We start from the raw sequence: 16,620 nt of genomic DNA, 5'->3' as shown, positions 1-16,620 counted from the left end.
TCACACTGAGTAGCGACGGAAGTCACACAACACTCATGCCACTGAGGATTGAGCAGGATGTGCAGATTTTACAATCCAATTCAAAGTTTGCTCACAGAGAATATTAAGTATTCAAGCTAAAACCCCACTTTAGATGAGGATTCAAACTAGTAGGGATCTCAGATGTCCATGGAAAAGGCCTCAAACAGGGTCAAATTGACACTTACTTTTGAATTCAAAAGATTATTAACGGTAAATTTCTCCCACTGTTTGCTCATCTTCAGTACATACATGCAACATGCTCCGATTGGTTGATGTGTCCCGCTCCTGTGAATTTTACAAGACGCAATTTCTCTTTCCCATTCTTGTTCCTCGTGCTTATGATGATGATTCCCATTGATTTGTTATGAAGACTCTTGGAAGTGGTCATTCTTATTTCACTGCCAGGCAGCCAAACTCAGGGCCAAAGCCGCACCACTATGATCCCTAGCCAGGCACAAAATATTATTAATTATTATTTATATTACTACAGCACCTTGGAACCATAGTTAAAGACCAGGATCCCATTGTGCTAGGCACTGTGCGGTGCTCAGGAATAACTTTGCAGGGAAGAAGAAATCCATGGTAGAGAGACGATAAACAGTGAAACAAAGAGGCAGTGTTACCTAGTGATTAGAGTTCTCTCCCTGACTGCCATTCATTCTCTCTGTGACCCGGGACAAGTCAAACAACCTCTTTCTGCCCCACTTTATCCCCATTTATAAAAGGAGGATGGAGAGTGCGTACTAATTTCACAGTGCTAGTGAGAGGCTTAATTCAAAAAGATAGTGGATGGAGCACTCAACTGGGACTCAAGACATCTGGGTTCTCTATTCCAGGCTCTACCACTGACCTGCTGGATGACCTGGGGCAAGTCAGGTCACCTCTCTGTGCCTCAGTCTCCCCATCAGACAAATGGGGATAATGATACAGGCAAGTCTCATCTTACGCGGGGGTCCCATTCCACGGATAGCGCGTAAAGCGAAAACCGCGTATAGTGAAACACTTATTGAGTTGAATGGCAGGCAGAATCGCCCGCACTACATATGCAGGTTTTATATTGTTATTTTTCTTTTTTTCCCCATTTTTGCCAACCGCGCAAAGTGGAATTCACGCATGTTAAATGCGCCTAAGATGTGACTTGCCTGTAATTACATTCCTTTGCACTTTGAGATGTACTGATGGAAAGTGCTATACAAGAGCTAGGTATGACTAGTAGTGTTATTGCACATAAAGTGCTTTGAGATCCTTCGATGGAAGCTGCTACAGAAGCACAAAGTAGTATTAAGATAGATTTCATGTTGACTGTCACATGAAAAAAATGATCCAAGATGTTACCGATGTCATGGAACAGAGATTTGTAAGATTTAATTAAGCCAAGCATTTGCTGAGTGAGAAAAAACAGACCAGAGGGCTGGATAAATTAGCCTACAAAGGCTTAAGAGGATACAAGATCTGAACAGGGTCCAAAGGCAGGCAGGAAATGCAGGTGTGTGCATGTTTGGAGCTGAGCCGAGGTAGGGCAGGAATTGAGTCAGCAGTCCTCTTTCCTAACAACAGCTGGAGCCCCCAGGGTCTGGTCTATGGCTGGGCAGCCTATTCGGGACTGAATCCAGACTGAGTCTGTTGAACCCAACCTCAACATCACAAGCCACATGAACAGACAGCACTGGCTCCAGGAGCCAATCCCACGGGCCTAGCCAGTCATTTCCCAAGGACCAGCGCAGGAGAGCTCTGGGAACCCACCCCAAGGAAGTGGGGCGGGGGGAGGGAGTTTGGGGTTGGGTTTGCTTCACCTTTAATTTGTTTTATCTGTCCACGTTTATCCAGCCCTGGTTTTGATCCAGTACAAATAGTAAAACTGACCGTTCCAGGCCATTGCACTGTGTCTAGAAAGGAAATACCCACAGGTCCCTAGTAACATTTCAAGGTTATTTTGTGACAAGCAGGTGCTGTAATTAGAACCAACCCTGGAGGTGCACATCACCAGCTAAAACATGTGAGCCAGATTGGATGGAGAGATGTGGGAGGGGAGGAGGAGCTACCCGGACAGACGCCGTGAGTGAAATCACAATGACTCAAGAGTGGAATCAAAGTAACCTAATCAAACAAAACATCTCCATGAAGAAGCAAAAAAAAGGATAAATGAAAGGGCTGTTAATGACATGGAAATCAGGGACAATCCCATGGGAAAAATATGACAGAGGAACAAGGAATAAGAGAGAAATCTACTTATTTTGCATTTCTAATCCAACCATAATTATAATAAACAGACTGTAGCTGTCTACATGTGTATGTACCCATCACCACAGTAGCTAGGCACAATATGAGGAGTATATTGTGATCCTAACACTTTCACATGTCATCATCACTCCTAGAGGTTGTCTCCCAGGAGTAACACCTCTGCATCATTCTGCTTCTCCATTACTGGGGAAAGCCACTCTGAAGTGAGGAGCTCATCAACAGACCTTAAAAGTGGCAAGAGGTTGGTTGATCTTGACCTTAGGTACCATGGAACTGCACAGTGCCTCCCCCTGGAGACCTCCTGTCATGCATGATAGTGGCAGGGAGGTGGTCTCGGAGAACTAAGCCTTGCCCATTGTTGGCTTTAAAGATGGGGGGCTGGATCTTGGATCGGTCCAAACTCAGGTCAGAAATGTTGTGATAAATGAGCCTACAAATTTACTCTAATTGTGAGCTCAGCTGTAAAAAATATGTGAGATGTCACAGTACCCTATAGTGACAAATGTTGATGGGGAAAGGTACAAAAAGGAGACAGACTAAATTAGTCTAAACAAAAGGGCCCACTGATAGGGTTCAAGGAATATGTTAAAATCATGCTTGGTAAAAACAGAACATGTGGAATCAGGAATTTGTGAACCAAAATTGGTGTGTCAGATAGTAGGCCTAAGTGGTGGACAAAATAATGAGGGGATGGGCTATTGCACCCATCAATCCCTTTGTGAGTCCTTAAAGAAAGACTTCAGAGGAAAAATAAGGAAAGAACAAACAGAAGCTACTGAAGCGAGCATCACCATCATGGCTGCCACCCCCACTGTCTTCTGGGACTCCAGACCATCTTCATCCTAATCCTGAGGAATGTCCTGACCAGAGTGGGCCAGAGAGTGAGGGACTCAGATGACATCACCACCCTTACCAACTCCAGCGGAATCCCAACCACCTGAGATGAAATGGGACTGGATGTTAACACTGCCAGCCCTTCTCAACTAATTTCTTCTCTTTTCTCCCCAAGGACAGTTATTACCATCTTTGATATCCTCTAAGAGACTATCAAACATGGGTTTTTTCCCCGTCCACAACTCTCTCCAGCTAAAGGGAAAGGTAACAGGAAATGTTGTTAAAATGAACGTTTTTCCTTCTTTTCTGTATCTATTCTGTATCTATTTTGGTATCTGTAAAAGGTTAGAAAGATTTTAATGGGACATTCGCCATGGTACTGTAAGGGTCCTAGGCATAGGCAGTCTGACCTAGCAGTCACTGCTGGGCTGCTGTCACCAAGCCCAGGGCAGTCACAAGGCAGTAGTCAGTGTGGAGGGATCAGAGTAATTGCTAGAGCCAGGATCAGTAGGCAAGAGCCAGGATCAGAGTCAGGCCAGGTCAGAGACTGGAGATCAGCAAGCAAGGCAAGGTTTAGAGCCCCGCAAACCAGAAGTCTGCATGGCTGCTCAGACAACTTCCTGGGGCACCCTCCTGGGTTAAATAGTAAGCCTGGGCCCATCAGATGGTCACAGGCTGCTGTTGCTATGGTCCCTTTGAGCGGTTCTTCCTAACACACTTAATCTCCCCAGTGCTCCTTGCATATGGTTCTCTGAGGCCTACCGGTGGGGATGTGGGAACATCAGCTGTGCCAGGCTCTGCAGACCCAGCGTTCTAGTCCAGCAGCTCTTTACTGGTACTAAGGAGGCTGAGATCTCTGTATACCAAGCCCCGAGCCTTGTTTAACACTGTTTAATGTTGGACAGTAACTGGGTTATGCTAACACCTTTGGCCTGTATTCCATCTAAATGAACTCAACAAGAGCCAGTACAGAGTGAAGAGAGACGGTGCTGTGTGTCTATTAGATCCACCCAGACGAAGGGAGGTAGTGACACAGTATGAGGTGAGACATGAAGGAGCTGGGATGGGGAGTGATGCCATAAAGGAAAGCAGGAATTCAGTTGCAGAACGGTCAAACTTGCTCCTAGTATGCACATGTCTTCCCGAGAAAGGGTTCTGCTCTCAGACAGATGAAGCCATCAGGTGCTCAGAGGGGTGAAGGAAATGTCTAGCAAGCAATGACGAATCTGGCCCCCAGTCAGCAACCTATGTCTGATGGCAAAGGGCTCTTTAACGTCCGTGGCTCTCACCAGTGCAGGCCTGGGGCCAGGTCCTTAGCTGGTGTAAATCAACCTAGCTGTCTAGACGTTAGTGGAACTCTGCTGATTTACAGCAGCTGGGGATGTGGTCTGAGTTGGAGTGGCCGTAAAGAAATATTTGCAGGTGTGGAAATTTGTCCATGTCACCAAGCCAGTACAATTAGTCACATTTGGCAGACTCAGCTCCTGAGAGGCCCAGGACTGTGATAGCAGGAGGGGCTGCAGGCCACAATGACCAAGGTACAGGACTATGAGAAGGAAGTTTATGCCGCATTGGCCTGAACTGCAGGCTCTATTGCCCATCAAAGAATGAACAGGAATTGCATATGTGCATCGACTATTGCCTGGCTCCAGGCAGTGATATCAATCAATTCCCTGCCATTGCAGGGGTCTGAGGCATTGGTGAATTTTGATCCCTCCTGTTCTCTGTCTGGGACACATAATAGTTTAGTCTCCTGAGGATTGTAATACTTTGGTCTAATTCCAGTTATTGGCTTGGGATGGGGGTGGCTGGATGGTGTTGACCTCCTGTAATATAGAATCATAGAATATCAGGGGGTTGGAAAGGACCTCAGGAGGTCATCTAGTCCAACTGCCTGCTCAAAGCAGGACCAATCCCCAGACAGATTTTTGCCCCCAATCCCTAAAAGGCCCCCTCAAGGATTGAACTCACGACCCTGGGTTTAGCAGACCAATGCTCAAACCACTGAGCTATCCCTCCCCCCCAATATACAGGAGGTCAAACTAGAAGCTTTGGTAGTCCCTTCTGGCCTTAAACTTGATGAGTCTATACCCTTCCCTCACTTACATGAGTGTGAAATCCACCTGTCAAATGTTTATTATGGAAACAGGACTGAATGCATCTGACCATTCCTATGGGATAAGCCACTGGATAAGGTGCACAGATCTAACCCTCAGGACAGAAGGTGTGGATAGATTACAAGAAATCTTTCCATTCCACAGCAAAGAGCTATGTAGACCCACACTGGAATTCAAAGCTTCTTTTAGAAAACCTGCAGTGAAAATGAAGAATATACTATATCCCCATACAGTAAACCACAGCCAAGAACAAACCAACAAATGGAAGAATGGCCATGTGCCCAGACCTCTCCACAGCTCATTTAGAAGAGCTCAGAAACTGTCCTTGAAAATGCAGCCTCTTTGTGAATCATCAGAGCTTCTCAGTTAACTCTCCTTGCTGGCATCCCATGTGGCCTTCAGGAGTCACTGGAGAAGCTCAAAAAATGATACTAAAGCAGACCTCTGCAAAGCCACAGATATCCCTTGCTGACTATGGCAAAACACAGCTCAGCGTTGATAGTCAAATGAATATAAAAACTGCCATCCCAAGATCCATCTAGATTGGTGACCTGCTCCCGACAGTGACCATTGGCAGATACTGCAAAGGAAGCCACTCCATAATGCACCTCCTTGTGCAAAACTACTTAACAGGAGCCAGATCTCATGCTATCCTCAGCTAACGATCATCTTAGGACCTGGGTTAGTAGCCTTTGTAATTTTACCCTGGTAAGCGTAGCTGAAAATGCTTTTATTATTCATACAAACGTCTAACCTTTTTTGAAATGTGAAGGAATATCTGGCATACTGTGAGGAAAGTGGCACACGTTTTTGGAGCAGGATCAAAAAAAACGTGCTGCACTCGCATATTCCTTTGCATGAGTCTGTCTTACCTTCTGATAGTTCTTAACAGGGTGGACCTGGCTTCATTGTGGAAGGTGATGATGATACTTGTTGATGGCAGATCTGGACGATAGTGTAAAGTAGTACATCTGAGAAGTTGGAAAAGATACGGGTATCACTAAAGTTCTGGAATGTAAAATGGCAGCTTATTTAATAGACACAAACATTAAAGGCACAGGGTAAAGGTAGATGGTACTCATTCCGGGTTCTCCTGACACTACTAAAATAGTGGTTTTCTGAGCTATACATTTCTGTTTGACCCAGAATCTAGAACATTCTGCTGTGTGGGATAAGTTGCCTGGAATTCTACCATCCCCCTTTCATTCAGCTTTGTTTCTGGGTGTGGGTAACCCTACTGTGACTAGCAATGAACATCCCCAAAGAGGTTCAGCTTATATAGACACAGTGTTTGAGGAACCCAAACAGACTTTTGATGTGCATTCCTGGCACAAATATAGTTAGATCACAACACAAACAGTATTATGCAGTGGGGCCAGCCCAGAAGAGTTCCCGACAGCCTGACCAGCCCTGTCCTTCTCCTGCACTTTGGGGATTGGGACCCAGGGCACAGGATTCTACCCCCTGTAGCTGGTCCCTTCCAGAAGGCTTGGGATGAGCTCCCAGATCTTGGGGCTCTTTTGACTGAGAAGTGATCACACCACACTGAAAACATTTGCTTATCCAGCCCTGAGTGATGTATGAATAAATGCATAAAGAATATTCCTCAGATGCAGCTACAGTACAAGGGTCAGACTCTCTGCTTCTCTAGCACCCTTCATGTAGGGATCTAAAAGCACTTTTTACACATTAATTACTTATCCTCACAATACTGTACAGCTGGTATTATTCCTCCTACTTTACAGAAGAGTCAATTGAGGCACAGAGAGGTTATGTGAAATGCCCAAAGCTACACATTGAGGTAGTGGCAGAGCCACAATTAGAACCTAGGTATCCTGGCCCCCAGTCCTTTGCTCTAACCACTAGACAATACTCCTTTCTAGGTCACATGCCCTCTTGGAGCTACCAGCACTACATCTCAGTTCCTCTCCCTTCCCCAAGAAATGGAGAACAGAAAGCTCTTCCTTTTCCAACTCACTCACCAATGCAAACATGTACTTGGTTGTAGCCTGGTTTAGGGTGTACTAATTTAATGTATCAATTTTATTTTTTTATTTTATTTTAATGAATTAATATTATTAATAATAAATTATTAATATTAATTAGTATGGGGTTTAGGCTTGCCAATCTGTTTGATCAGAAGATAAAAGTTCTTGTCCCGAATCAGGCTCCACAGAATTTACAAAAGCCCCCCGGGGGATTGACAGGAAGCTCACACTGAGACAGATAGAGCCTTAAAGACTTTTTATCAAAATCAATGAAATAACAATTAAATGGTAAAATAATCAGAGTTGCAAAGTTACAAATGCATGACTGCTATTCAAAAGATACATATGGTAATACACTTCTACCTCGATATAACGCTGTCCTCGGGAGCCAAAAAATCTTACTGCATTATAGGTGAAACTGCGTTATCTCAAACTTGATTTGATCTGCCGGAGTGTGCAGCCTCGCCTCCCCGGAGTGCTGCTTTACCACCTTATAGCCGAATTTGTGTTATATCGGGTCGCGTTATATTGGGGTAGAGGTGTATAGGATTATACGCTACAAAGCTTTGGTTAATATACTCACACCCTTCCTTGATAACACAGGACCAGCCTTGTGGTTCAGGTTTCTCAATTCTTGAGTGAGGGATGCAGTGCTTAGAAGAAACTAATGCTAAGAACTATCAAAACTAACTTAGGGTTTACTTGGCTAACAAACTTAAAATCAAAACCTAATAAACTAAGAATAAAAGCTTAGGGAAACCAAGCTTAGCCTAGTTCCCTTGGAACTTAGAAAGTTTAAGAAGAAGTACAGCCTACTAATAGTAGTAGTCATAGTAGGTAGATAGAATAGAAGAGAAGAGAAAGAGGCATAGAGATAGAGTAGAAAAAGAATACTCTAGCAAGGTGGGTCACCTCTTTTATAGGGCACAAGTGCCAGAAATCCTTCCTCCTCTGCCCAAATTTCATTCCCCACCCACAAAATGTTAGGGTACACTTACCCCATAGGCTAGTATGTTTGTGCATATTGAGGACGTGTACCTACGCACATATATTATTTCTGTTCGTTAGTCATTTCAGTTCTTTCCTTGTAGTGTACCTGTTAAGTCTGTGGGTACCAATTGAACCCCCCTCCATGCCAGTCTTCCATTGTCTGTTTGTCTAGATAAATGGTCTTAGACATATGGGTGGGTGCTTATCTATTTAGGTAACAAGTCTCAATATATAGGTCAACTTTGCTTTCTGGGTAAAAGGTCTTAATATAGATATGCTAACTTAGCTTAACATACAGGTTTTTGGCCTGTAGGTCTCTTGTATTACAGCCAAACTTATTTTTAATATAAATCTATATACCTATTACAATAAACCAAATACTTAAGCTATAAGAAAAGATATATATATATATATATTTTATATATATATATATATATACACACACGCACACACACAGTAACTCCCCACTTAAAGTCCTCTCACTTAACGTTGTTTCAATCTTACGTCCCTGCTCAATTACAGAACATGCTCCATTTAAAGTTGTGCAATGCTTCACTATAATGTTGTTTGGCTGCCTGCTTTGTTCACAAGTGCCAGAAATCCTTCCTCCTCTGCCCAAATTTCATTCCCCACCCACAAAATGTTAGGGTACACTTACCCCATAGGCTAGTATGTTTGTGCATATTGAGGACGTGTACCTACGCACATATATTATTTCTGTTCGTTAGTCATTTCAGTTCTTTCCTTGTAGTGTACCTGTTAAGTCTGTGGGTACCAATTGAACCCCCCTCCATGCCAGTCTTCCATTGTCTGTTTGTCTAGATAAACGGTCTTAGACATATGGGTGGGTGCTTATCTATTTAGGTAACAAGTCTCAATATATAGGTCAACTTTGCTTTCTGGGTAAAAGGTCTTAATATAGATATGCTAACTTAGCTTAACATACAGGTTTTTGGCCTGTAGGTCTCTTGTATTACAGCCAAACTTATTTTTAATATAAATCTATAAACCTATTACAATAAACCAAATACTTAAACTATAAGAAAAGATATATATATATATATATATATATACACACGCACACACACAGTAACTCCCCACTTAAAGTCCTCTCACTTAACGTTGTTTCAATCTTACGTCCCTGCTCAATTACAGAACATGCTCCATTTAAAGTTGTGCAACGCTTCACTATAATGTTGTTTGGCTGCCTGCTTTGTTCACAGCTGGCAGCCCCCCATAAGCTCCCCTATGCCCCCTCCCAGCACCTCCCATCTGCCAGCAGACCCCGTGGATCAGCGCCTTCCCCCTCCTCCCCCCGCCTCCTGCCCGCGACAATCAGCTGGCTTGCGGCATTCGGGGGGGGGGAGAGGAGCAAGGATATGGTGTGCAGGCTCCTCCTCCCTCCCCTGCCTCCCGAACGCTGCAAGCCAGCTAATTGCCGCGGGCAGGAGGCAGGGGAGGGAGGGGGAGGAGCAAGGACATAGTGTGTGGCGTAAAGGGGGGGGGAGAAGAGGCGGGTCAAGGGGGGGGCTTCGGGGAAGGGGTGGAGTGGGCAGGCTGAGGGTTGAACCCCCCGCCCCTGGTGTCTGCAGAGTAGGGGAAGCTGCCACTGCTGCTGCGCAACGTGCTTCTCCTAGCCTACAGCACCTTCAGCCTCCTTGCCTGCCTCATTGTCTCCAGTGCCAGGGGGCTGTGCCTGTGTGGGGTAAGGTGGGGGCACCTCCCAACTAGAGTACTGTACTGTATGGCAACAAAAATTTTCCCTGGAACCTAACCCCCCCGCCATTTACATTCATTCTTATGGGGAAATTGGATTTGCTTAACATCATTTCACTTAAAGTCACATTTTTCAGGAAAATAACTACAACGTTAAGTGAGGAGTTACTATATATATATATGCAATAAGCAGGTTAGTCCTATAGGCTACATAGTTCAGTTTCTAACACGAGTGAGCCAAACCTACGAACAAGTGCACAGTATATAGCATTTCACAGACCCAACCAGAGTTAAGGAAATTGGGATTTCAGTGCTCCTTTGACATATTTCATTGGCTTTTCTGCCACAGAAACTCTGGGACCTGATGCTGACCTGACTTACGGCAGCTTGGCACCATTGCCTTCCATGGAGTCATTCTCCATTGGCACCAGCACAAATGAGATCAAAAGCAGGTCCTCAGTGAGGATGCTGATGCACACACAAGCTTCAGGCATGAGGTCATCTATGAGATTTTTATTCCACGTGCCATTTTAGCAGCTTTGTGAGCATCATGCGGAATTCTCATTTTGTCTCGGTAGGCTTGCAGCATCACACTGGGATCTTTTTTTATCTGAGCCCGCCTGTTTTGTCAATATTTAATCCAGCAGGATAGAAGGAATCACTGATAGAGTATAAATCAAACAGAATAAACTATGTGGGGGTGGGGTTTAAAGCAGCAGAAAAAGGGAGATATCTCAGAAGATCTCTCTTCTTTTCCTTTATGGGACTGAACTCCCACGCAGTTTTGTCTGTTGACTTTCTAGTCCTGTAAGTGCACAGACCAGCAGGATGATAAGTGAGAGTTAGAGAATAGACTAGAGAAGGGTCAAATCTACAAAGCAGCGATCCTAGTTGAACTTGCCTAATGTCTAGGGGCAAGTCCAGTCATGCAGTTTTTGTTCAGGCCCGTCCCTAGAAAAGGGAAACACACTGAATCCTGAATTCCATAAGTTCTAAATTGATTGTTTCTAAATTCACTGTTCTTTAATAACACGACATAAAGGAGAGACTGTTTTCACTACAGTCTTTAGATTATGGAGTCCAGGATCCAGAACCACAGCCCCCCTACTGGTCTCCTTCCCAAACTAAAACATCTTAGATCTTGGAATCATTGTGATCCTCAGCTGGTTTCATTGACTTCAACAGAGCTGTACTGATTTACACCAGCTGAGTATCCAGCTCAGTAAACCCAGATAAGCCTCTAACATCTTTGCTGCTCTTTTGGAGTCCTTTTAGCCTTTACTGTATCCTTAAAGTGAAACAGCTGAACTGGAATGCAGTAGGATAGCCAATGTCCAACATCATGTCATCTGTATCTCATTTCCCCTCAGGTTTTCTATCCCACCCAAGCAACTTGTATGCTCTTTTATAACTGGCACTGCACATTGGCCAGACACCTGCGCTGCGTTATCCAAGATAGACCATAGGTCCCTTCTCCAAGGATCCTGAAAGTGCAGAGCCCATCAGGATATAGGAGAAGGGCTGATGACGTTGGCCCATGTGCACCTGTAACGCCGACAGACCCCGGTTGTTGGCTGGCGGGATCAAATCCAGGACCTCTGGAGCTTAGTGCATGAGCCTCTCTACTGCCAACTGGCTCTTAGCTAAGGCTGTAGAGCAGACTCTTAACTCTCTCTAAGTGGTCCAGGTGCCACTAGATGGGAGAGAACACCACAGCCCAGAGGTGTGTGGGTTACACAACACCTTTCGTTTATCAAAGTTACACTTCAGGGATGCTGAGAGCAGAGAGTTACCAAACAGCAACTCACCATGCCGTGCCCTAAGTTACAGTACCACGTCACTTTGGTCTCCTGGGTCCTACAATAATACACTCACACTCACAGTAGTTTTTTTCTATTAGCTTATATGAGAACTAAAACTAACCATGTCTCTGATCTGAATGCTGCTTGCTTGTTACAGACTCTATAATGACTCTCTCCACGTTACTTATAAACAGTTATCCCCTAACTGCTCCCAGATGTGTGTCCTTCCACCCATTTTGAACCTGGCACCTGCAAGGATCAAACAAGGGATGCTATTTTTGGCAACGAAAAGAAAGGGTGTGGAAAGCACTTGCAAAATACGTCACCCAGACAGTTTAGGAGATGCGCAGATTTATCAATTCCAAAGAGACGTGATGCAGACTCCTTGTATTTGGGTGTCATACACCTTTAAAACGCCAACTGCAGTTACAGTGCAGTCGCTTATGTACAGTATCTGATTAGCGAGCAGACAATGTTTTCTTCAGGCAGGAAGTTGGTAGAACAGCCAAAGCTCCAAATCCAAACACTTTCAAGATTGGCAAGCTTGGGTCCTAACTCTGCATAATGGGCTGAATCAACCCCCCAGGGGCCTGATTCTCTGCTGCCCTGCATCTGGGGGTTCTGATGCATAGCCTGCACCTATCAAATGGGTATAAAGTGCCACTGTTCTGACCTGGTTTTACACCCAAATTGCCCAGATGTATATCACTGCACAAGATGCAGGGCAGTGGAGACTTGGACCCAAGGTCCGAGTGCACCGTTACGCTGGTAAAGTTCCCTTCTGGCTCTGAACTCTGTGGCTCAGGTCCGGCTGTAGTTGGGCATGGGATGGCTCCTGGAAGTAAGGCTTCAAGTCATGCTTTGTATATCTGACCCTGAGCACAACAGCGCCAGGTCTCCTCCCACACCAGTTTTGTACATGGGTAGCTCCAGTGGTGTTATTCCTGATTGACACCAGTCTGAGCAAGAGGAAACACAGATGAATGGGGAAATTTGTCAGTCGGATAAAAAGGAATGAAAAGTACTAGCAAGGTTCTTCCTCCCAGCCCCCGTGTTTGTTTCCCAATGTAACAGCAGCTAAACCCCCTGGTTCCTGAAGAGGCAGAGCACAGTTTAAGCTGTTGACTACAAGTGTTTTTTTGGCACTTGCTTGGGCAATAAAAACCACAGCTTGGAAAAGCATTAAATTCAGCATGTCCAGGCTTATTCTGTGTGACAATTACATCTGGGGTAATTTCAATTTAATACATCCCCGCAAGTGAAAATTGCAGCATGCCGCCCTAAAATTGCTGTAATAATGAAAATAAACCCATTAAGAGCTGCCTGTGCTACCTTGGGCTGTCACTGGATAAATGCTTTCTGCTGCTTATGGTACCTCATAGGTCATCCAATTGCCAACAAGGAAAAAAAACCAAACATTTTTAGGAAACCAAGATTGTTCCTTTAAAAAAAATTATGGCACTGCTTGTGTTTGCACTACCACGTACATCACAGTCTGTGAGCTCTGTGCATGCTCTGGAATCCTGCAACAAGGCAGGGAAGAAGGAGTGTAGAACTGTTGCTTATGCCAACCCCTTGCCGAGCTTGGCTGACCATAGCATGGGGTCTGTTCAGCCTCTGAGGTGCATGAAAGCCCACAGCAGCAAGCCATGCCTGTGGATAGTGAGAATTAACAATCAGTTCTAACAACTTGCCAAAGAGAATTCGCCAGAGGATCCCAGGCTATGCTGATTAGCTTCAGACCAAAAGAACATTATGATTTTGCACTGCCATGATGGCCTTCCTTCGCAAGATCACAAAGACTCCCCATGCAGTCAAAAAAGCTAACAGAATGTTAGGAACCATTAGGAAAAGAATCGATAATAAGACAGTAAATATCATAATGCCCCTATATAAATCCATGGTACACCCACGCCTTGAATACTGCAAGCAGTTCTGGTCACCCCATCTCAAAAAAGATGTATTAGAGTTGGAAAAGATAGAGAGAAGGGCAACAAAAATGATTAGGGGTATGGAACAGCTTCCAAATGAGGAGAAATTAAAAAGATTGGGACTCTTCAGCGTGGAAAAGAGATGACTAAGGAGGGATATGATAGAGGTCTCTAAATCATGACTGGTGTGGAGAAAGCAAATAAGGAAATGTTATTTAACCCTTCACATAACAAAAACCAGGGGTCATCCAACGAAATTAATAGGTCTCAGGTTTAAAACATACATAAGGAAGTCTTAACATAACACACAGTGAACCTATGGAACTCATTGCCAGGGGATGTCGTGTAGGCCAAAATTATAACAGAGCTCAGAAAAGAATTAGGTAAATTCATGGAGGATAGATCCATCAATGGCTGTTAGCCATGATGGTCAGAGATGCAACCCCATGCTCTGAGTGTCCCTAGCCTCTGACTACAAGAAGCTGAGAGTGGACGACAGGGGATGGATCACTCGACTGCCTGTTCTGTTCTGTTCATTCTCTCTGAAGCACCTGGCATTGGCCACTGTCAGAAGACAGGATAGGGGGCTAGATGGAGCATTGGTCTGACCCAGTATGGCCATTCTTATGTTCTTGCTCATTAATGAAATAAGCCTTCCTGCCCCCCCATGAGATAAGCTAGCCCCATTTTTCAGCCTGGGAAACGGAGGTAAGGAGAAGTGAAAGGCTCAACTCTGCCTTATTCACACTGACCAGTTACCAGTAATTGCTCTGCAAGGAGTTCCATTTACATCAATGAGCCTCCACATGTTTTAACCACAGTGGCTCAGCATGTCTGTTTTAGAGACTGGAATAGAACCTAGGTCTGCTGACTCCCAGACCTGCCCTTTAATCATTTGACTCTGCATCCCCTCTTTTGTAAATCCTCATTACAGAAATAAAGATTACATCCAAGCAGAGCTGGCACGAACAATTTTGATGGAAGTTTTCCATTGAAAATGCCTTTTCATCAAAATCAAAACATTTTGCAGGAATATGCCGATTTCGACTAGATTTCATTTTAAAAAATCCAAATGAAATGTTCTGATGATGTTGAAACTCTTCTCAAAGTTTTCATTACATGGAAAATTTTGGAATTTGTTGGGTTTTGTTCCCATGCAGATCTACTTCCAAGGAAAACTAATTGTTTTGTCAAAGCATGAGAAGAACCATTCCCACATACAATATCTCAGCCTATGAGAAAGAGACAGAGCTGAACACATCCCCAGCACTCCACTCACCATTGAATAACAGCTCAAATGCCAGGCTCTGGTTTTACTCTTCAAAGCCCTCAATGAGTTGGGCCCAGGGACCCTTGGGGGACCATTTCACTTTTCATGACCAGGCCTATTGGATGTCAGGGGTCTGTCAGCTACATGGGTCAAACCTGAGTAAGCAGAAGACATCAATTTCTCTATGGCTGGCCCCGAGCTTGGGACCTCCCTTCCAGAAGAGATGAGGCTGGGGTTTTCAAAGGACCCTCAGAGTGTTCAGGGCCCAGCTCCCATTGAATTTCACTGCGAGCTGGGTGCTGTCTCCTGTAGGTGCCATTAAAAACCCCAGCCTGAAGTGACCACAAATCTTACTGCCTTCAGGACAAAATGCATAACTCATCTCATTAGCATGGCTCTGCCGTATTGCCCAAAACACTAATAACTAATGGTAAATGATTATGTACCCTTCCCTCCCACATGAGAAGAGGGGGAGCAGAGAACCAGAGATCAGCATTGATCTGACCTACATAGTTATGTAAAATGCTCAGATATCAGTGATGATCATGATATAAACTGCACAAAGAAAGGAGAGAGAGATTTTACATATGTTAATGTTACACGTTACAAAGCTTTACTAGCCTCTCTCTTCACTGTTTTTCTTTTCTTCTTCTTTATGGTGTAGTGTATAAACTCATCATGTTCTATGTTTTGAAAGCCACCAGAAACCAGTCAGAGCAGCAGTGTGTATATAGTTACGCCTTGCATGTTCCTATATAGTTAGCAAACAGGGTTACTTGGGAACCAATTGTGCCTGTGTGGTTGCTTCATATGGTTGATTGTTGTGCAAAGAGCAAGCAACATAATACTCTCCCATAAAGCCTAGGCATTTCAACAGGTCTACATTTGTAGCCACTCATCTGAAAAGTCATTCCCTTTGAAGACACATTCTGGGATCAGTTATTCACCATTTCAACCCCAGTCCTCCCTAGGTATGGAAAGACGCCAGGCATCACAACCCATGACCTCCCAACATGTCCACACCAATATTCCTGGAAGTTCTTGCAGAGAGGATGGAGGCAGGATCCATGGGTTCCCAATCCATTCCCACAGGTTTTATCATTAGAAAAGTAAATTTAAGACTGGTGAAGGGAGCTAGATTGATAGCCTTGGAGACCGAAGACCCCTGTTCATCCACAGAAGTATGACACAGGCAGCAGTACTGCATCTTCCCCTTGGCTCCACCTGCCAACGTGCCTCAACCCTGAGCTGGAGGGACTGTATCTTGGCATGGAGCACACTAGATCAGTCTCAATGCATATTTGATGCTTGCCTTCTCAATGGAAAATGATTTCCTCCCAGCCCCAGTGCTCAAATCAGGAATCCTTGCAGACTAGGGGGTTTTAACTATGCTGTTTAGAGCAAAACTCTTTGGTGCTTGTTTATCAACTCAGAGAGAGATCATTTGGTTACTCCCCTCTATAGCTGTCTGTTGCTTCTAACCCAGGTGTGGGTCTGCTGTGGGCACTGCCCCACCCTGGGAGTGCAAACCATTGTTTGGTTCAGGGACTTTAGAGAGAATTGGGAATGCTAAAAGACACAGCAGGGACCATGGTAGGGCAGGAGAGGGAATAGAGGAGCTGATGATTAAAGCAGGTTCTCCTTTGAGTTACTATATACAATAGAGCTCTTTATTATGAGCCAAACCATGATGCTGCATTAGAACTCCTC

The 16,620-nt window shown here is 44.5% G+C and overlaps 1 protein-coding gene across 4 annotated transcripts in view; it reads right to left on the bottom strand.

Moving 5' to 3' along the window:
* GALNT14 (polypeptide N-acetylgalactosaminyltransferase 14) overlaps window positions 1-16,620 on the bottom strand; it is a 188,048-nt gene that overhangs the window by 63,574 nt on the left and 107,854 nt on the right. For all 4 annotated transcript variants that reach the window (XM_039532168.1, XM_039532166.1, XM_039532167.1 and 1 more), the window contains one exon: window positions 6,086-6,184. In XM_039532168.1, coding sequence (XP_039388102.1) covers window positions 6,086-6,184 — 99 coding nt within the window. The remainder of the gene's footprint in view (window positions 1-6,085; window positions 6,185-16,620) is intronic.

This window comes from Mauremys reevesii, linkage group 3 (assembly GCF_016161935.1).
Source record: "Mauremys reevesii isolate NIE-2019 linkage group 3, ASM1616193v1, whole genome shotgun sequence".
NCBI classification, from domain to species: Eukaryota; Metazoa; Chordata; order Testudines; family Geoemydidae; genus Mauremys; species Mauremys reevesii.
This window is presented reverse-complemented; position numbering and strand designations above follow the sequence as displayed.